This window comes from Pyxicephalus adspersus, chromosome 2 (genome assembly GCF_032062135.1).
Source record: "Pyxicephalus adspersus chromosome 2, UCB_Pads_2.0, whole genome shotgun sequence".
NCBI classification, from domain to species: Eukaryota; Metazoa; Chordata; class Amphibia; order Anura; family Pyxicephalidae; genus Pyxicephalus; species Pyxicephalus adspersus.
The window spans coordinates 118,572,466-118,593,953 of NC_092859.1; the positions used below are offsets into that span (position 1 = coordinate 118,572,466).

General features: G+C 40.1%; 1 protein-coding gene across 4 annotated transcripts; it reads left to right on the forward strand.

The window, feature by feature from the left end:
- Positions 1 to 37: 37 nt before the first annotated feature.
- Positions 38 to 8,755, forward strand: CD276 (CD276 molecule). 4 transcript variants are annotated; one of them, XM_072402131.1, is made up of 8 exons: positions 41 to 183; positions 1,242 to 1,303; positions 3,704 to 4,051; positions 4,135 to 4,431; positions 5,003 to 5,149; positions 5,315 to 5,356; positions 5,663 to 5,695; positions 7,673 to 8,755. In XM_072402131.1, the coding sequence occupies exons 2-8, from the start codon at positions 1,261 to 1,263 to the stop codon at positions 7,696 to 7,698; spliced, it is 936 nt and encodes a 311-aa protein (XP_072258232.1). In that variant the 5' UTR covers positions 41 to 183; positions 1,242 to 1,260; the 3' UTR covers positions 7,699 to 8,755. The 4 variants fall into 4 exon arrangements, with proteins under 4 accessions (XP_072258236.1, XP_072258232.1, XP_072258233.1 ...); XM_072402132.1 differs by having other exon boundaries at positions 5,318 to 5,356; XM_072402135.1 differs by lacking the exon at positions 5,003 to 5,149 and having other exon boundaries at positions 38 to 183; positions 5,318 to 5,356.
- The last annotated feature ends 12,733 nt before the right edge of the window (positions 8,756 to 21,488 follow it).

The following is a 21,488-nucleotide window of genomic DNA, read 5'->3' on the forward strand; positions in this document are numbered from 1 at the left end:
CAATCAGATCTGTCCCCCGTACCCCGTGCCCACCCCCCTCCTCCTCCTCACACACCCTGCGAGCTGTACAATGGGAAGAGAGACGGGAAGCGGGGCGAGCATGGAGCAGTGCGGGGGCCACTGACAGACCTGGGAGCGGACACTGCACGAGGGGACACCTACCGCCGGCTCTGCGCCCCTCAGGTAAGTACGGCTACTACGTGGCCATGGTTGTCCATATGTCTTACAGATTATAGCATTGTCCTGCCAGGACGGCCTGCTCGGCTCTGTCACCGGGACACAGACTGCCCGCTGCATTGTTACCCCTCAACGTGGCTGGGGGGCAATACACTGCAGATTGATTTTATGTTTTACCACACAAATTATAGTCTCTTAAGCCTTTTTTTCCAGCAGTTATTATGTTAATAACTGAACTGTTATGCTGCAGAACATATATATCTGTATGTATGTATGTGTGTGTGTGTGTGTATATATATATATGTATGTATGTGTGTGTGTGTGTGTGTGTATATATATGTATGTATGTATGTATGTATGTGTATAAATATATATATATATATCTGTATGTATGTGTGTGTGTATATAGTGTGTATATTTATATATCTGTATGTATGTGTGTGTGTGTGTATATATATATCTGTATGTATGTATGTATGTGGGTGTGTATATTTATATATCTGTATGTATGTGTGTGTGTGTGTATATATATATATATATATCTGTATGTATGTGTGTGTGTGTGTGTATAAATATCTGTATGTATGTGTGTGTATATATATATAAATTTGTATGTTTGTGTGTGTATATATAAATCTGTATGTGTGTATATATATATATATATATATATATATATATATATGTATGTGTGTGTATATAATTTATATGTAATTATTTCTGTTTGTGTATATCTATCTATAATTATTGTACCTGGTCATCATTCAATGTATGGCACTGTTACACACAATATTATTTCCGTGTATAGACCACATATCTATTGCCCTTTAATATTCCATGTGTATAATGTTGGATGTGGTTATAAAGCACTGGTGGAGAATCAGTTACTGCCATTGAAACACATGGATGATTCTGTACCGGGGAATGTTTCAGTGAATATCAGATGCACTGCTTTATACATAGAGACCCCTTAAGTGACCTGCACACCTTCCTCCATACATCTGCCATTTCCTCTGTTGTCATTGTGTAGAGATTGATGTCATGTCTGCTTTCCTTTTCATTTGCAGCCTCCTGTAGCTCCCAGACATGGATATCCTCTGTGTGCTGATCCTTTTTCCTGCATTATGCCGTAAGTATTGTGTGCTCTGCTATTGGAAAATAATGAAACAGTGGTGTGCAGTATTAAAGTGGAACTTTCACTTTAAAAAAATTAAATGGATCTTTTCTTTTAAAGAACCATTAATCCTTTTGCAACCCGATTTTACTAGGTCCTGTGCCATCCCAGATTTCTTTTTCATTTCCCATTCTTCTGGGTTCTTCGTATATCACCCAATTTCACATTGTGCAGACGTAAGATCGGGTGACATTTCCTCCTGAACACTGCGCGAGATTAGCACTTTTTTTCATTTTACATTCCGGGAAGTCTGCACATGCCCAATCTGTTGCGGCAGAAAAAAATGAAGGAGGAGGGGTTGTCCTTGAAAAAATTTGCCACCCTTTTATATATTGCTAAAAATATCATGATCGGTCTTCTTTAAATATCACATCCTCATTGTCACAAACTTCTAGAAAACTAGTGACATTTTTGAGGCTTTTCTTTTTGACCTTAAAAATTGTTCCTAAAAATTTCACCAGTATGAAAAAGAAGCACAGACTATTCAGCGTGTATATTCAAGTAACTTAGGCTGCGTACACAGGTTCAATATTTGTAATTGGAAAGGATGTTTCACGATTGTTCATGGATCTGCCAGGACATATCCATGGATGACGAGCGCTGTACACACGTCAGATTTTCCTCCAATATCAGTCCTGAGGCAATTATCGGACGAGAATCATCTGACGTGTATAGGTAGCCTTAGGCTATGCTAAGACTGGCAGCGAGGTTGCAGTGTGGTTACGATTTCCTCATGCCAGAGAATCACTGCCTTGGTGCAGACACTACATATGGCATCTACTCACAACAGTCCAATAGAGAATTACACCTCACAGTACCACTCACTGCTGCCAGCTGTGAAATGTACAGATTCTGACTCTGCAGAGTGATCGAGGGACTGGCAAAGTGCCAGCTGCTGGGAGCTGCGTGCGATCGTCCAATCCCAAAGCAGGTCTGAGCCTGCCCTTAAAGCTAAAATTTGGGCAGACAGCTTAATACACAGATAAAAATATTTTCCCCGTCTTTTTTCCTGCCAAAGGATTTGAATTTTTGCCCATTTGGTTCCTAAGTCTTATACACACATGTAATTGTCATCCAAGAGGAATAGTCATGATTGTCTTAAGTAAAAATCTGACGTGTACACCTGTCCCCTTTCGATGTTCATCAATCTGTCCTGACAGGCTGATGAAAGACTTGATCAGGAACGCTTGCTTGTCCTCTTCCCTCGCCTCTCTATCAAACAGAACAGCTCTGTTTGTATAAAACTCATTCATTCATCGGTCACTGGAAATGTGACAATAACATCCAGGCAACAGATGGAGGTCAGCACTGCCACATGTAAAGAGTAATTCCAGCTTCAATTTAAAAAGTGTTTCACTACTCCCCCAGTTTCTTTTACCACTCTCTTTCAGACAGAATGGTGTTCCATGATTTTGTTTTAAAGCATATCTAAATATAAACCTTTTTCTGTATTGGATGGGGTGGTGAGGCGTGGGGACCTTTGTCAGATGTTTGTTGCTATTTCTCCTGTGTCCTGGACATCAATGTTAGCGGTATTGCATATGATGGAGAATCCAACAATTTGTATTGCTACCAGAAAAATATTTTAGCTAATTTTGGAAAGAGATTTCTTCAACTAGAAATCTTCTGATTTCTAGTTGTGTCTATGGGACAGAAAGTAATCTTTCTAGTAGGGCACAGTGGTATGTATATATATATGTATATATGATATATATATGCCGCTGACCTCCAGCATAGTACATACACACTTCTCTTAATACACCTTCCCTTCCCACCACCAGCACAGTATACACCAACACCTTCTCAATGCAATTTATACATTCCTCCTATCATATACAGCCCTTTCACACAGTATTATATACACACACTCCTGATTCCCTCAACACATAATCATTGGAAAGCAGAAATACCTCTTCCAATGCTTGAGTCTTTTTTTCTCTAGGGCACTGTACTCACTGTACACACTCCTCTAGTGCTGGGGGAAAATATTATATAGTCCTCTCATCTCTTCTTAGCACAAATCCTGGCACTAGACTCTTCAGGTGCAGAATCAAACAGCATGGGTAACATGCTACTGCTGGCGGCATTGGCAGGACTCCTGCAGTAGTGCTGTACCCCTTGCAGTGTGAACTAAGTTTGGGTGTATGCCCCATTATTTGAAAAAAATAGGCTTTAGATACACTGTAAGTAATACAGTTTGTACATTTGTTGAACGGTGCTGATTTAATGGATGCATTTTATATGTAGCAGATCAATTATCTGGTTTACAGAGAAGACATATTTGAACTAATAATTCACGGTAAACAAACCATTAACATTTATTTCCTCCATTATCCTTCTTTCACATCTCTACAGGAGCCATTGAAGTTCGTGTCCCAGATCTTCCTGTCACTGGAATCTTGGATGAGGATGTCATCCTTCCCTGCTGGTTCAATCCCCCAGCTGACTTCTCAGTGCAGGACCTTAGCTTGTTTTGGAAATTAACAAGCTTGCAGCAAGTTCATGCTTTTACCCTGGGACAGGAGCAATTAGAAAACCAAGAACAAAACTTTATTAATCGCACACAACTTTTTCTTAGTAAACTGCCAGAAGGCAATATGTCCCTTGTTCTCCGCAAGGTTCGTCTCTCTGACGAAGGCACCTATACATGCTTTGTTAATGTTGGGAACTTCAGTTCTGCTGCTGTGAGTCTGCAGGTGGCAGGTAAGCACAAATTTACAATCTAAAGCTAGAATCTCATTAGTTACATAGTGTGATAAATAAACATGAACTTCTTCTCTGAACAGCCTCCTTCACCAAGCCTGTGTTGCACCTGGAACCTAGTGAGGGCCTTAAACCTGGTGATCAGGTAACAGTGACATGCCACACCTATCGAGGGTACCCAGAGGCTGAAATACTATGGCAGGATGGAAAAGGACAAAACCTGACTGAAAACATTACAACATCACAAGTTGCCAATGAAGAAGGCTTATTCCATGTTCAGAGCTCAGTCCATGTCATCCTGGAAACCAGCGACACGTACACTTGCTTGGTATACAATCCTGCTCTTCAGGTGGTGACTCACGCCTCTCTGAGTGTGACAGGTCAGTGTGGAATCTGCAGTCTGTTGTTTTGGTCAGTGTAACCGATATCCAGGCCCATAGAATAATAAAACACAGATGTTCCCTGTGTATTACAACTCAACATTTTCTAGAACATTTCATTCCAAAAAAAATAACTATTTGAATATTGTTCTTCCTGCAGAAGCTTGGTTAGAGAGTTTTCCTGTCCTAATGTTTTCCTGTCCTAGTGACAAATCAGAAAATGTGGAGTGTTCGTTTAAATTGTATGAGAATCTGAATCCCCCAAATCTTCCTGTCTGTCTTTTTTATTGCATGGTTTAGAGCCTCTGTAAAGCTTTTATTGTTGGTGGTGTTGCTTTGGTGAGATTCCCCCCTCTATTTATGCTTAAGTGCCTATCAATTAAAAGGTGAGATAAAATTAAAAAAAATTGTAGTGGTCCCCAGAAAGTAAGGGGAACTTTTCCAATGGGGAACACTTTTTCCAGAGACATCAGGAGAATGCTCCTCAGTTCAGAGGATCTAACCCTTACACAGTCACAAGAAATAAAATGCCTTTACATACACTTTAACTTTTTTCACAATACATCTACAGGGCAGCATCTCGCATTCCCACTTGTGGCTTTGTGGGTGACTGTGGGTCTTTGTGTCTGTCTCCTGGGTCTCCTTGTGGCTCTTGGCTGTGTATGTCGAAAACACTTAAAGCAGACCTGTGAAGAGGAGCAGGAACGAGAAGAAGCAGGTAATAAGCAGGGGATATGGCAGTTTTACTGTGATGATATATAGATTATCTAGGATGTTTAGAGGTGTTAGTGGAGGTGATAGACATGCTGGATCCTCTATTGGTAAAGCAGGCCAGCCCAAACACTAAATATGCCACTGAATATTCCATTTCCTTCCCTCCAAGCAGGAAATGTAGAACAAGAAGAGAATGGAGAATTGAAGACAGGTATTATTGCTAACTACATAGATGCATGAATATCCTTTCTTCATTAAAAGAAGATTTTATCTTCAACATCATATAATTTAGCTATCTATCTCATATTTTACAGTCAATTCTTTTTTCTCTAAATTCCTTTTTTTCATATCCCTCTTTTGCTTTGAAACATTATCTGGCATAATCCTTGTGCAATGTACAAAGTCCAATAAATCATGTCTGGCTGTCTAAAGCTATCTTTCATCGACCTGGCATTGGTATACTGTCATGTATTTTGTCATTATTGTCATGTTAACTTTTCATTCCTATGTTTTACAGCCATGCAGCCCCTAAAGGCCAGCTCAGCAGAAGGTAAGATGATAGAATGCCATGCTTAACTAACACAAAATATAAACATAATCGTTGCATCAATCATTCTGAATCTGGGCAGTATTAATATTTACAACTATCAACTGAATACATTTTAAATTCCAGTTTAGGCCTGATTGGGAAAGCAAATTCACTACCAGAAGCTGCAGTTCGAGACCCCTGTTCTCTATGTGGAAAAAGTAATCTCTCTGCAAAGGGTCATTATCCCCCCTACAGAGTTAGACTTATAAATCCTATTTCAGCAAAGCCCATACTCTCAGTTCATTGGATAGTGCTGTTTTTTATTTAGCTGAGGGCAAGTTGAACTTTTGCAGAAAGAGCACAGCTTTCAGGTTGAGAGCAAGGGTATTGCTCTGAGGTGCTGATATGAGACAGGTATTAATATTCAGGTTAAAGTTGCTTTAAGAAGAAAATAAATTGTAAGGCATTAACCTTGAAATTGATGCACCTTCCTGTCTTTCTGGATATTCACAAAATGAAGGGTCTTTTGTTAATTGTTAGGAGGATATGGAGAATGGAACATGACTGCAACGCTGGGTGCTTAAGTCCCTGTAGCTCTTACTTTACTACCAGCTAAAATGATGATTGTGATGTGCTCCTTCCAACAGTAAACATGAAAGTTTTGGACTGGTTGAAGTGAGCTTACTGGGTTCTTCTCATTGTTCAGCTTTAGGAACAAGTGTGTTTTTAGTACATTTATCCTTTAACTGAAAAAACTTGTACTCCTCCCTTCAGTGTGGTGTGCTGGGAGCTGCATAGTCACTGATTCAGTCTCCCAGATAAAATGTTTATTTTCTCTCACTTTGCTTTTATGTTGGGGTTGTCTGTATAGTAGTGGTAGTGGCCCAGTAAAATTATAATTTTATAGGAAAGAATACAAATATTTGCACATAAATAAAAGAAGCTAACACAGAACAAATGTTTGTCATTTTGTGTGGCCAATATTGCATTTCTATTGGATGTGTGAATTAACTCTCCTAGCGTTCTATTCTGTCAGTTTTTTTATGCAAAAAGTGATCCTATTTATTTTGCATAGAAATTTTTGTTTATATTGTGGGCCTGTAATTCTTAGAATTAACTCCCGGGTATGATAATTATATTTATTTATTATATTATAATCATAAAGTGTGACTCGGGATTACCGCTTTTTGCATGTAAAAGCCACCCCGAGTCACACTTGGGATTACCGCTAGGGGGGTTAATAGTGAGTGTAAAATCTTCCCAGTGAATGTAACATATGAATGTAAATTACATCAGTTTGATCTAAATATTGTTCAAGGTAATATTGTTACAAACCTTGCTTGCAGTTCTACACTAGTTCTGCTTCGGTGTTCCTTCTCACATTACAGTTCTATAAATCAGTTAATGTATAATGTAATCAGGTAATGAAAACAATTTACAATGTGATTGATAGATTTGTTAGGAATGAAGACCAAGTGACTAAAAATTAAGCTTTTGTTCACTCCAGTGGTTAATCCACACATTTTTATATTTATTACAATAGCAACAAATAGAAAAGTGAACATGTAAAAATATAAAAGCTGCTGTACAAGCTTCTTGGAGGTAACACTGCAGTAACAACTTAAAATGTGCAGTCACTGAATACACATTATAATATCTCTTTAATATACCTGGTATGGAAGAAATATGTAGAATGTCATTACTGTCCTGTCCTCTTGAAATCCTAGTTGCTCACCTTACATTCTGATATTTTGTTTTTAGTAGGGTCTGAGTCACTAACATAGAACAAGTGTATTCTGACTTTTTTCTGAAACCTATTTGTATGGATAATACTAAAGCTAAACCTAGCCAATAAGTTAGAATGTTCAGGAGATGCCCAGCAAAGGCATCCTTCATATTACTCCTATGACAGGTATACTTTATTCAAATGTACAGTATTGTATACAAGGTACATGTTAGAAATGTGATCTTCAAGCATCTCTCTTTCTATTTCTGCAGGTGAAGACACTTCATCCTTAGAGTGAGCACATGTAATGTAAGGAGTTTCAGCATTTTGAGCTTTACCTATTACACACTGGACTCAGTGCTGGAATATCAAAGGACTGTTTACAGATTCTGCTAGGCATGCAGAGCTTGCCTTCCTGTGATCTCACCGTGGTCCATTTTTTGCAGAAGTATTATTTTAGGATGTTGCAATTCTGTTAAACATAAGCATGTGATGAACAAAAGCTTTTCCATTTTCAGCTAGATGGTTGAAAATCTTGGAGTACATCCCTTGTTGCTGAGTAGCAGGGGTTTCCCCACATATTTCCTTTGGCAATCAGCTCCGTAAAATTAAATTTTAATTTGGAAAGAGGCTACTACTGTTTGGAGTTGCTTAACTCTTTTGGCACAAGTTAGGCCATTCTCAGACAATCGTTTGCTTTCTTTGGGATAGGAAGGCAAGGCCAGGTTAGACCTGAAACAGCTGATTAGCTCCAACCAGTTATAGTTTTAGCTAGTTTCAAAAAGTGGATTGGTGGGGATATGAGCTGAGACATTCCAATAGGGGAATGGATAGGGTATACATGCAGGAGGTCCTTATTAATGTGGAAAATGTGCTTAGCAATCTAACTAGAGTAACTTGCATAGGAATCGATGGTCAGTATGGTGAACACTGTATGGATAGTAGACATGGAGTATTTGTTACTGAAAGATTTATTTTGGTCATAGGAACCATTACATCTTTTATAATTCACAAAAGCCAGCAACATGCCTTCCCCTACCTTTGGTAGAAAAACTAGTGAATTTAAATGGTCAGCATAAACAAATCTGACGTCTGTATACTGTAAAGTGTTTGTTTTCTTCAGAAAGTGTAATGTAAGATGGAAGTTTCTGCTGGTCCAGAAATCTGCATGGAAGTACACTGAAAGAGTTATGTGACTGATAAGAAGCAATGCTGTGCCTTTACTATATTGCACATTCCTATGGCAGTGAGGATTGAAACATTAATCTGCCAGGGAGCCAAAACTAGGTGGAATTTACTGATCTTTTATTTGTTTGTATTTGTTTTTTAAATAAACTGCTATACTTTTAATGGTCCTATTGTCTGTGTGTGTTTGCAGCTTCCTGGGAATTATTTGAGTCTTGCGGCAAACCTGTTAAATTTCTCAAACCAAGGTTATTCAGCGTTATGAGTTCTACACATTGCCATGGTAGGGGTGGGCTGCCATAAAGGATGCTTTATCTTCATCCATAACCCTCACAAAGAAACTTGGATTTTGTGACCTGTCCATTCCTGATCACTCTGGTTTACCCTGCTGATAAAAGCTGAAAGAATGATCCGTAAGTTCATTGAAATAATGACTCAACAAGTAAGAAAATAGTTCAAACCAAATAAAGTTGAGTACAGGCAAAGTATTATCACATTTATGGGGTGGGGTGGGGCGGGAGCACACTAGGCCGGACCCGCCCACCACCAGGGAACGGCCCCTGAAGTGAAATTCCCTGAACGTGAAAAGGTAAATCCCTCTTCTCTGCAATGCATACGGAGGAGAGGGATTTATCTTCAGGGAGCTTTCCCTATTTACTGCGCCGGAAGTATCAACGCCGGCCAAGGTAAATAGGGGAGCAACTGCAAGGGGGCGGCACCAGAGCTCTGGCAGCTCAGGTGGCTCCGATAGTTCCTAACGCCCCCTGGCCGATCCGTCTGGTATTAGGACGGATCGGCTAGGGGTCGTTAGTGATGGAACTACCGGCTAGGCTGTATCTGTCCTTAAGGCCGGAGTTTGCCGACCTCTGATCTACACAGGATCAGGAGGTTTTTCGGCGTTTTACCGTCCTATAAGTGCTTGAAAAGTAAACGCGGGAAAAGCGGCATAGTCATTTTCCAGTGGTTTAAAGGCAGGTTTTAGAATGCTAGTAAAAGTGCATAAAAATGGTTATAAATGCGGTAGAAACGTTAACATGCGTTTTTAAAACCATCTGTGTAGGCCCAGCGTAAAGGCATAATGAAAAATTGACTCTGCTGCAGTGCCCTATTTAGGTCAGCAGATGGCAGCTAACTGGAAGAAAAGCATTGCTGAATGTGATTGGGGCATTGAAATGGGTGGTATAAAAAGTTGCCCGGGGGGGGGGAGCACTGCCAGTCCTTTCAGAGTTACCAGCACTAGCTATTTAGATATCTTAAATTTTTTTGGCATTTTTGCTAATTGTATTATAGCAGCTTATAATGTAACCACCACCTTATAATGTAACTGTTTTATGAGAAGCTTCCATTGAGAATGGTTGGAATATTTTCAAAAAGGAAGCTTTCCTTAGTATATTTGGACACCAATGGATGGTACATAAAAATTTTCCTCACTAGTTTTATTCTAACATTGCCATGCTAACATAACCCCCTCAGTATCTTGCCACTATGCCTATATAATTCTCTATACACTAGAATGTAGTTTAACCTAACTGAATGGAAAAGAATGTTGCCCCAGGCTAGAATTGCACGGCTTTAACGGGTTTAACTAAATCCCCTGGTGCAGGCCAGAGAAAAAAGAATCATTTCTTAAGTTAGGTTTCATCCAGGCACATACCTGTGAGTTTACTTTTTTCGAATTTTTCACTGCAATTAAATTATTTTCCAGTGGTGGGTTCAGATGGAAAATACAGCAAATTATAATTTTAGGCTAATATCTTTATATGCAGGACCTTAACTGTGCTTTAATAAGTGCACTTGAGTCCAGTTGGTATTTGCTAGGAATTTATATTAAACAATCTGCCTTATGAAAGCAACAAATGTTTAAAATCTATTGGCTGTAGTTTTAACATTTTCTGGATTAAAATATACAGCAAATGTTACTGATGTCTGGATTTCCTAGATGTAAATGCAGAACAGAATGCAAACAGCCTTAAACCAGTAAACAATGATAAATTATGGAAAGGTTTAAAACTTTTTATAACAGCCAGTTACCTGTCTATCACAGTATTTTTATGGTGACCCTAATTAATGAATCCCTGACCCAGGGTATGTATGCAACCTGAAAAGTCTGACCTGTTGTTTTCAGTCAGTTACAATCTAAGCATTAAATTCATAGGAGAATCATAAAAACCAGGGAACTAGTAGCTTTTAAAGTAAAGAAGAACTAGGGTGTTCCCCATATTATTATTACAAAAGATGTCATACTGATCATAAAAAGTGTCTGAATTCATCCAGTACAGAACAATATTTTGTTTGTATGTTATTACTTCACTTTAAGAAAGGTTTGTTGCACAAATCAACATCCTGGGGTAAATATAGCAAAATTCTCCATGTACTTCCCTGTAATTACTGTTCCTGCAGACTGGCTGGCTAGTTAAGGAGATTGTAAAAAGGACATATTAGCTGTGTCAGTGACTCAGAATGGGTTTTGATTGGATACTATTTCAAAACTATAAGGGTTTATCCACGAAAAAAAAAAATTCAAAGAAGGAATCTCAGGCACTAGGATTTTTTCCTAAACACACCATTATCACACTTTGAATACAATGACATCTATAAATGTTAAAATAAAATGTTTAGTTTAAGTAAGAAAAGTGATTTTAGCATTGCAGGTGGCAGAGATAAACCATGTAAATTACATAAATTTGCAATCCATGGAAAGGAAATGATCACTCAGACATACATTATAGCAGAAAGACCTGAGATAATACTGAATAATATATAAAAAGCATGTAAAAGTGAATATATGCTTTGCATATAGTGGGAAATGTAACAGGTTAACTCTACAGGAACAATTTCTACTTCCCTTAGCAGGAAAAATGTAACTTGTTCCACTCCCTTTACCATATCTACAAGGAAACTGGTATATTTCTGGTTAGTGGAGAACATGTGATGTCCCGTGCACACAATATAGCCAGAGAGTGCATATAAAGTCTCATCCTCTGTAATACCATATATTCTGTCCATAAAGAGACATCCTGTTCTCCCCAGTGAACTGCATTTAGATGCGCTGTAATGACTGATTTACTTTACATTACTTTACATTAATGCTATCTGGGAGCGAGGTATCCCCCAGGGACCTTCCTGAGCTAAAGGACGACAGGTAAAAGTTGCATTTATTACCTAACTATATTCTGCCATTGCAATACAATTTACAGTCTTTATAATGGCCTTTTATATAACTGAATGACAAATTCTGTGCATTAAATTTATCCATCTTCCATATATTCAGAGATGTCTAGGATACACTAGAAAATGAAAAGGTTCAAATGTAAACTCTGCCCGGACACCTATTGGTTCCTCACATAAAAGGAAGCAAACTAAAAATGAGGTAACACAACACTACTCTCAACCAGTCCTAGTGATTTTTCACCCAAAATAAATATTTTAAACTTTTTGGTTTATTTAAAGATTTTGCATAACAATATAAAATACAAACAAATAGAGAGTACGGGTTAAATATGTATAATTAACAAGAAAAACAAAGGTTCCTGATCATCACACTATATATTTGTATAACATACAGTGATACACACTATGGCTATGTACACGTCAGATGATTCTGGTCCGATAATTGCCTCAGAATCTCGCGTGTGTATGGCGCTCGTTGTCCGTCCTGGTGAATTTATGGACGAGAAAGGATCGTAATGAAAGTAAAGGAGAGAGTGTAATGGGGTCATGCTCCGTCGTTCTCTCCCCTCCCCATAGACCAGAACGGGGCTGTATGTACAGCGCTCGTTAATGCAGTCTTTTGTTGTTGGAAAGGATTGTGAAAGATGCTTTCCAATGACAACTATTGCACTTGTGTACCCAGCTTAAAAGAGAACATGCTACTCTTAACCCCAGGGTTCAGGCATGTGCGAAGCAATAACCCACAAATGCACAGTGTGGCGTTACTAATCACAAAAAAATCTCCAGGCCCCAACCCAAAGACCCCTGAACAGATACATGGGATCTATCTATAGGCCAAAGAGGGGGGAAAATAGACCTAGAGTGGGACCCATGACCATTTTAAACTTTTTTTTTTTTTTTTAAATCTGAATCCTACTTGGGATTTCCTAATACAGTCACATTTCTTGACATCTGACTTTTTCCTATTTTGATTTTTCCTATTTCGCTCACCCCTACATGTGACAATCTCTTGTGGCTTGTTTCAGTAGAGCATTTGACACTTGGATAGCTATTGACATGGCCAAGAGTTGTCCTGTAGGGAGAGGGGGAGTATGTACAGATGTACATTTTAGGTTCTTTACCAAGTAGAACTCAAACAGGAATCTCAGGAAACTTGGTAGTGTATTGGGCCACAGGCAAAGCATAGGATGCCTAGTATTGGCAAAGTACAGGATCAATTTTAATGCATACTGACCTCTGGAAACTGACAAAATAAAGTCAGACAGAGGCTAGTGAGCAATATGCAAAAACTATGCAGGGCATGGCTTACCCTGCGGGAACATGTAACAAGGACAGGCCTCATACCATTAATTTAGATTTAACATGAATTATTTAAAAAATAAATAAGAACATGACAGGGGTTCATAGCATGTCTGCAAAAAAAAGGTCTGTCTGTCTTCAATTTCTAAGCTTAGTTCCGCTATAGGAAGAGGATGAGATTTAGGTGAGTATTAAAAGTGTTGTCTCCAGGAGGGATACATTAGGTAGCTAATACACTTACAATCAGAATGTACCCAATTATGCAGTAAAACCTTGCTATAAAGTTTGAGGGACTTTTTTTTCAGAAATGTTTTCTAGTACCTGTGGTGAGAGGAAAGTTTAATTTAAGTGCAAATGCAAATGTGCTTTATTAACTATAGAACCATTTTACCACAAATGTTCTGGACTTTTCCTGCTAAGGTAAAAGTTCCAATTATCTCTGTATGGGGTACAGAGTCTTCCTTTTATTGCTGTTGTGCAGCTCAGCTTGTCCAGTGCTAAACTTTGTGTTTCAGTGGACTGACCACATCTTCACCATTATTTTAATTAAAAAGGTTTTACTGTAAGCAATTTGTGTTTAGATGATGCACAAAGTTCATATAATAAATAATCACATGGCAGCAACTCGATAAATTCCGGCATGTAGACATTGTCAAGACGACCTGCTGAATGGTAAGTCGATATATGGAGAATAAAGGTAATTTAGGAAACTTGGTTGTTGATTTACCATGGCATGGTTGTTGATGTCAGGTAAGCTGGGATTTTCACACCAAGCCATCTTTAGAAAAAGGTAGGAGCAGTTCTCTGGGCACAGATGCCTTCCTAATGCCAGGGGCAAAGGACCAGAGTGGCATAAGCTGATAGAAAGGCAACTGTAACTCAAATACTCATCACAACCAGAGTGTGCAAAACAGCATCTAAAAATGCACAATACCATGAATCTTGAAGTAGATGGACTAAAGCAGCAGAAGACCACACCAGTTGCCACTTCTATCCCAACAGCTAAGGATAGGTCCTGAGGCTAAATTTTGCATGGACTCATCAAAATTAAACAAAAGAGAAGGTTGGTTCCGTCCCAGCAGATCTGATGATGACGATCGTTCACTATCTATTGTGTGTACAGTCGTTCAGTGATCGTGGATGGTTCTGCAGTACACTTTCTCCTTTACATTTCACTCCCTGCATTGTTCAAACGATCGTATCTAGTGTGTACATTACTGGTGGATTATATTTGAACGATCGTATTGTTACAACATGTACAGAATTGTGCACAATACAATCATTCAAAATAATTGTGCCTAATCGTTAGTCGTTCGTTTTCTAATGAAAATTATTGCAAGTGTACCTAGCTTTAGTATTAGGCAGTCTATGTTGGAATTTAAAGGATCAACATCAACATAAGCTAATATTGTTGAATAGTTGTTGTCAATAACTCTGTTGTTCCCTTTATCCAGGTATTATACTACACATCAGATAATTTTACTCAGACATTGTACATTTGGTAACTGAATACATTAGGCTAAAGCAGCAGGATAAACCAAAAGATTTGCATTCCACATAATGATCCAGGGTGATCATGGCCATCAATTCCAGCTCCCAGTTTTCAGCATATACTAGATTATTTGTAAACTTTTTGGAAGTGACATCTACCTTCTAAAGACACATTGGAACTACATACTAGGAACAAAGCTTAAGTGATAACAGAAGTTAAATGCACCAAAAGTATTGACAGCCTGTGGATTTTAAAAGTTTTTATTAGAAAATATAATATTAAAGCTAGTAATCAAGAAGTGTTAAAAAAGACAGAATCAAGAGTAATTTTCCCACACCCTTGAACAAGTTTGTCATGCTGATATTTGGCTGACATTGAAAAAAGATGATATTTTAGTTAAAAATAAATGAATGTTCTCATAAATCAGAAAAACCCCTATCCTAGAAAACCTCTGTCATTTGCTATTGTTTCCCGCTGAGATAAACAGCACTAGGAGTGTCTGCTGAAGCTAATATTCCCCTACATCTTTACTTCATTCACCTAAAAACAAATATTTGGCCACGCAAATTCCATGTTGTGGACCCATTTTGTTTCACTAAAATGCAACCATACACTGCTGAAAAGGAAAGGAAAAAGAGCTCTGCATGACTCCCATTAGAGGAGTTATATTTGCAGCATGGTGGACATTTAGTTTTGAAACAAAATCCATTCCTTCCCTAAATATTTCAAAATACAAAAAATATGAAAAAAATGGTTATATGGTACCCAAAATAAAAGAAATATTCATTATTATTCAACTTCACAGAAATATACAGTTATCTATGCTACTTCATCTAATAAAATAGGCTTCCGCCCATAAACTTTTCTATCATGTTTATCTCCCAGTCCCCCACATATAGATTAGAAAAGCTAAGAGCGTATTGGGTTCACATGTCTAATTCTGTGACCTGAATATATTTTACCTTGTCAAGCCAGAAATAATTACATTACATGTAAATTTTTTTAGATGATCCAGGAAATACCTTAAATCATTATTAATCCTTCCTCTAATTTTTTTATTTATCTCCTCTCTTTCAGTGGAGGACTATCAGATATAAAGATTTCACGTTCACAGTACAAATAAACACCTATCTGGTAAACCATAGTTCCTCTAAGCTGGAAATGACAAATCCTTCAGGGAAGAGGGTAATCTTCTGATGACTGCTTGTAAATGGAGATCAATATACTGCATATACCCACATTGTACTGAATGGATTCCTGAAACTAATTTAGATAATATAATGACAAGAAAGATTATGTAAAGCATTTGGAAACGTGAAATGAGCAAGTAAGAACATGGCTTTCAAGTCAAAAAATAAAACTATATTCAATTGACGTTTGTTGAGCATGGCACAGAAGAGAGTCTGGAAAGAGTTGCCTTGCTTTCGGCAAGGTGAGCAGTGGGAGGTATAAAATACAATTATTTCTAATAGTGATGAGGAAGGTCCCAGGGAAATTACTATTTAAATCGCACTTCCATTTTATTGTTCATTGATGATCTACCATTTTAAAATGCTGGTTAACCTGTCTTGCTTCAGTACTTTGAGACACTGTCCTGAAACAAGCATGTAGATCAGGAAAGCTGGTGTTCTAACGAAAAAATCTACCGGTGAAATAAATCTACCAGGTGGGTGTACAAATAGACGTCTACAATGACATCATCGCCAGGAAAGTTTCACGGCTGTGTTTGTGTATGATTGTTGCATGTTATGTTCTGCAGCCTTACATATCTCCCAGTACAAACCTCCAGATCTCCTAAATAGTATGTCCTATCGACTTGAAATTTTCCCTCATAGCTAGCATACCTTTCATCCCCCCCACCTTTAACAACTTTTAAAATATGATGGCCATAATTATAAAAAATAGGTAAAATTGAACATCAGGATTGCTGTTTTAAATGTAAGTGTGTCTGGAAGCCACAAATTAAACATACAAATTATGGACACTGTGGCCACTTACATCCCCTTCCCTACTTTGAACCCCAATTTCTCTGGAACAGGGACATGTACAAAACCAAAAATGTAGGTGCAAGTGGGGGACACTTGTGACTAACACCCCCTAAAACCTAATTGTTAAGCCATCATCAGAACATCAACAAAATCTACCCTATTACACATTACTGGAGGCATCTAACACCTGAACCCCAATTTCTCAGGAACGAGGGAGTACAGGTGAACAAAATTTAGAGGTGCAAGTGGGAGACACCTCTGGCTAAAACCCCCTAAACTTTCATCATTAGGCCATTGACAGAACATAAAAATCTCTGCCCATCAAAAAAAATCTTCCCTTTTACCCATTGCTGGAGGCTTCTAATGTTTGAACCCTAATTTCTCAGGAACGAGGGGTAACAAGTGAACAAAATTAGAAGTACTAGTGGGGGACACATGTGACTAACACCCAATAAAATTTCATTGTTAGGCCATCGTCAGAAAAATAATTATGACCCCCATATTTTGAAATTTGTTAAAGGTGAAAAGATTAAATTTAGAATACTTCTAGCTATGAGGGTCCCCTGTGTACCTTAAAAATTTTCAGGTTGGTACGACATACTGTTTAGGAGATCTGGAGGTTTGTACTGGGAGATGTAAGGCTGCAGAACATGACATGCTGCATTCATACACAAACACAGCCGCGGAACCTTCTTAATGATGAAGTCATTGTACACGCCCATTTGTACACGACCCCTGGTAGATTTATTTCACGGGTAGTATGTTCGTTGGAACATTGGATTGTATTTAGGGATCTCAGTAAACTTTGCACTGGCATAACTACCGGGAAAACAATGTTGGCTTGGGCCATGGTGCTAGGAGGGCCTTATTTCTTACCCTAAAATGATTCACCTTTGTTGCTTCCCCAGTACCTGTTACTGCTCTGGTCCTCCTTCTAATGCAGTGTAGCACAATGGTAGGTTAAAAGTATATTACCTCTCCTTTCATGCAACTGCCTGCTTTCACTCAACTAAGTTCTTGAACAAGTGGAAGCTGTCCTGGTGCCTTGTTATGGGAGACAAGGGAGGTGACATGGTGGCTGCCTTTTAATTTTGGGAGTAGGAGAAGGTGCCATGGTGGCTGCACTTGTTATGCGAAGGGGAGATGAGTGTCAGGTGATCACAGTTATGAGAGTAATGGTGCAGTTGTCATAGTAAGGGGGGGGGGGGGGGGGGGGTTCATAGTTGCCATACTGTTAGGAGGGAGAAGGGGACTCATGGTGGCTTCACTTGTCATTATACGGCCCTTGGCATGCTGGTCACCATGGGGGGGGCCCAATAAAGTTTCCCAGGGGGGCATTAATTTGTAGTTACACCACTGATTCCAGGGTAGTAACTTCACAAGTACCCAACAACATTCTTCGCATCTGATACCTCAATTAAATATACTGCCGCATCCCATAAATCCCAACAAAGACCATCAAAACCTATGTGGGACTTTTGAGGCAGTAGACAAGAATCTACAATGCTACTTTAGGATGTATAGTAAAAATATAAGTTTTTTTACTAGATAGTGAAATAAACTTTTCTAACAATAAGAAGAGGGCGGTCCTCTGGACCTCCTGATAAAGCGGATTGTATGGCTGTGAAATGTGTAGAACTCTACATCATCCAGAGATTTAATCTAATAATCTGTAATTAACTAGTACATACAATAAGCAGTGATTTGATTCCTGTGTTTTTAATTTTATGTATTTTAATGTGAAAATAAAAAACCTATATTTTTACTATACACTTTAAAGTAGCATTGTAGATTGTTGTCTACTGCCTCAAAAATCCCCCATAGGTATTAATGAACTTCACAAGTACATAAATAATTGGAGGTCCATGGAACCAGTATTTTCAGAAGCAGAAGTCAGAAACAGCAACTTTCATACATCCTAACTGCAGTTTTTTTTCCCACATTTGATGTTAATGTGATTTTTTCCCTCGATCTGACCCTGTCTTTTGCTTCCAATACCCCTGCAAACTGGAATTATTAACACTGTGGTCAATTACTATTGGTAACTGCACTTGCTAGCTTGCTTATGTTGGAGGAGTGAAAAAAAAGACTAGGGTACAGCATAAGAAGTCCTTCCTGCTGTAACCAATTAATCGAACCCCACAACAACCACTTACCCCACAAAGGACTATTACAACATTTTGGAAGAAAATTGGCCACAGCAGCCCCCTTTATTAACAACATATTCTTTAACATAACAATCTTTATATTAATAACATTTTTAGGTATAAAATCGGAGCCATTCTTCCTGCAGGTCCATGAAAGTCACCAATCCTCCGTAGTAATCCAGCTGTCTCCACTCCCCCGCCAGACCCCCCAGGCGCTCATACCCCGCCTCGGGGACAGTTAGCGGACCCCATACTCCAGCTTAGCCTCCACAACAACCAAGTGTCATGCAAGGCTAACCTTACTGTCCCAAACCAAACATTTCCGTGTCCCCATTTACTTTATATTTTTCATTACCCCCCTCTAACTTCCATGGACCCGACAACAAAAAACCAGCCACAAGCCGCAAACTTGACCCCTTAAGTTTGCGAGCACCGCCACACCCTGACAGCCCGTTGTACCGCTTCACCCAGGCTCAGCAACCACAAATCGGTCCCCACCGCATTAAGGTGAATGCCATCACCCCGTAAGATTAACCAAGGGTCAGACTCTAACTCCCGGTGTCTCCAATTTTGCCCATAAAGCGCCCCACCTCCTTATTAACCTTAATCCGGGCCTTATTCAACCTCTCAACTGACCGAGCCTGCCTCCAAGCCAATCTAACCACCATTTCTGACCATACTAAGATAGTCCCCGGAAATGCCTCCCGCTGCCTTAGACAATCAAACTTAATGTCCCGAATTAACTCCCGCATAGGCCGGAGCCCCAAATCATTCCCGCCCACGTGAAGCAATAGCACATCAGGGGCCCTATCTAGGCCGGCAAACCTGTTCACCTCAGGGACAACCCGGCTCCACTGCATGCCCGGGATCCCGATCCATCGCACTTGTGCCTCCTCCCTCCGCAGGCCCAGCTGCCTACCATTCAGCCTCACATCCGCCCGTCTGGCCCCCCAGTACACGAAGGAATGGCCCAAGATCCACACCAAGCACACCTGCCGATCTGCAACAAAACAAAAAGTAAACCAACCACTATAACGACCATATCATGCCCACAAAGGAAATACCCAAACACCCCAACAAACCACTACACATCCCCTCCCATGACAATCAAATCCAGCCCCTCATACCTTACAGCAAATGAGGCCGAACATACAGACGGAACCGATGAGATTCCCACCAACCAATCCTTCTGATCACCTCGGGGCCTAGGCCCCACCTGGCTGCCTCCGTGGCCGCTCCAATCCTAAAAGAATGAGCCGCATACTCACCAAGATTCTTGCCCACTGCTGCCACGCATCTCCTGAAAACCGCCACCAATTGGAAACGCGTCACAAAAGACCCATCCGCGTGCAAAAACAATGGCCCACCCACCTCCAGCCGCACAGCCAGATACTCACCCAGCGTTTTAACCGGACACAAAACAGCCCCCTCCAAGCCCCGCAGCACCAACCGAGCCCCCTTTCCCTCCTGATCTGTCTTTGACCTGCGAATCCATATCCACAATTCCTCGCCCCTCACTTGCACATCCCCCAAACGCAGGCCCCCCACTTTCCCTTTACTGGGGCATACCACTTCTCCCACCCGCAAAGCTGCAAAAAATGTAATCACAAATACTGCCTTGAACAACAATGCCTCAAAAATGCTGGAACACACTGAACGCAGATTATTAATAACTTCTACCACCCCCATATTGTCGCAATGGAACCGCACCTTCCGATTCTGTAGCAGGTGCCCCCACAATGTCAAAGCCACCACAAGTGGAAAAAGTTCCAGCAGAACCAAATTAGTACACAAACCTAACCGCTGCCAGTCCTCCGGCCAGGCTTCCGCACTCCAATGCCCAGCAAAATAAGCCCCATAACCCGACCCCCCTGCCGCATCAGTCCAAAGGTCCAAAACCCCATTCTCAACCGGGGTTTCCATCCAAAGCGACCGGCCATTATACTGCTCCAAAAATCGCCTCCAAACCCCTAGATCCCTTCGCAACACCCTCGTCAAGCGGACAAAATGCTCAGGTTTCTTCACCCCCGCTGTAGCCGCCGCCAACCTGCGGCTGAAAATCCTACCCATGGGCATGATCCGGCATGCAAAATTCAACTTCCCTAACAAGGATTGCAAATCATGCAAATCATGGAACCGTATTTTTGTCATACAACAAGCCCTACTCACCTCCTCCTTAAGCGCCACCAACTTATCTTCTGGCAACCTACACTCCATACGGACCGAATCCAAAACTATCCCCAGAAATGACAATTCCGTCACCGGGCCTACAGTTTTGTCGCCTGCTAATAGTACTCCAAACTGCTCAGCCACATGCTCCAAAGTCCCTAGCAGGTTGGCGCAAATCTTGGACCCCTTAGGACCAACACACAAAAAATCATCAAGATAATGAATTATAGACTTAACACCAGCCACCTCCTTTACAACCCACTGGATGAATGAGCTAAACATTTCAAACAAGGAGCAAGACACCGAACAACCCATAGGTAAACATTTATCCACATAGAAAGCAGTCCTTCTCTCCTCTGCCTTACCAGGCCATCCCTCATTACTGAACTTTTAACCCTCACTGTACGGCCTTCTATACTCCCCCAGTCATGAGGCCTTCCGCCCATCTTGTTGCTACAGGCCTGCTTTTGACTACACAGGATTTGAGGGATTTTTGTGTACAATTGAGAAACTGCTGCAGGAGAAGAGAAGTAGGTGCTGTGTTAGGGGAAAGCAAGCTTTTTTCAACTTCTTTTTAGCACCCAGTCCCCTGTGCCAAATGATTTCCCATGGCCACTGTAACACATTAAGATAGTTC

Bases quoted from the DNA above. Each gene is read 5' to 3' on its own strand.
- CD276 (XM_072402131.1), top strand. From the start codon at position 1,261: ATGGATATCCTCTGTGTGCTGATCCTTTTTCCTGCATTATGCC. The intron at 4,052-4,134 runs GTAAGCACAAAT...TTCTCTGAACAG, and splicing joins TGTGAGTCTGCAGGTGGCAG to CCTCCTTCACCAAGCCTGTG. The intron at 5,150-5,314 runs GTAATAAGCAGG...CTTCCCTCCAAG, and splicing joins GCAGGAACGAGAAGAAGCAG to CAGGAAATGTAGAACAAGAA.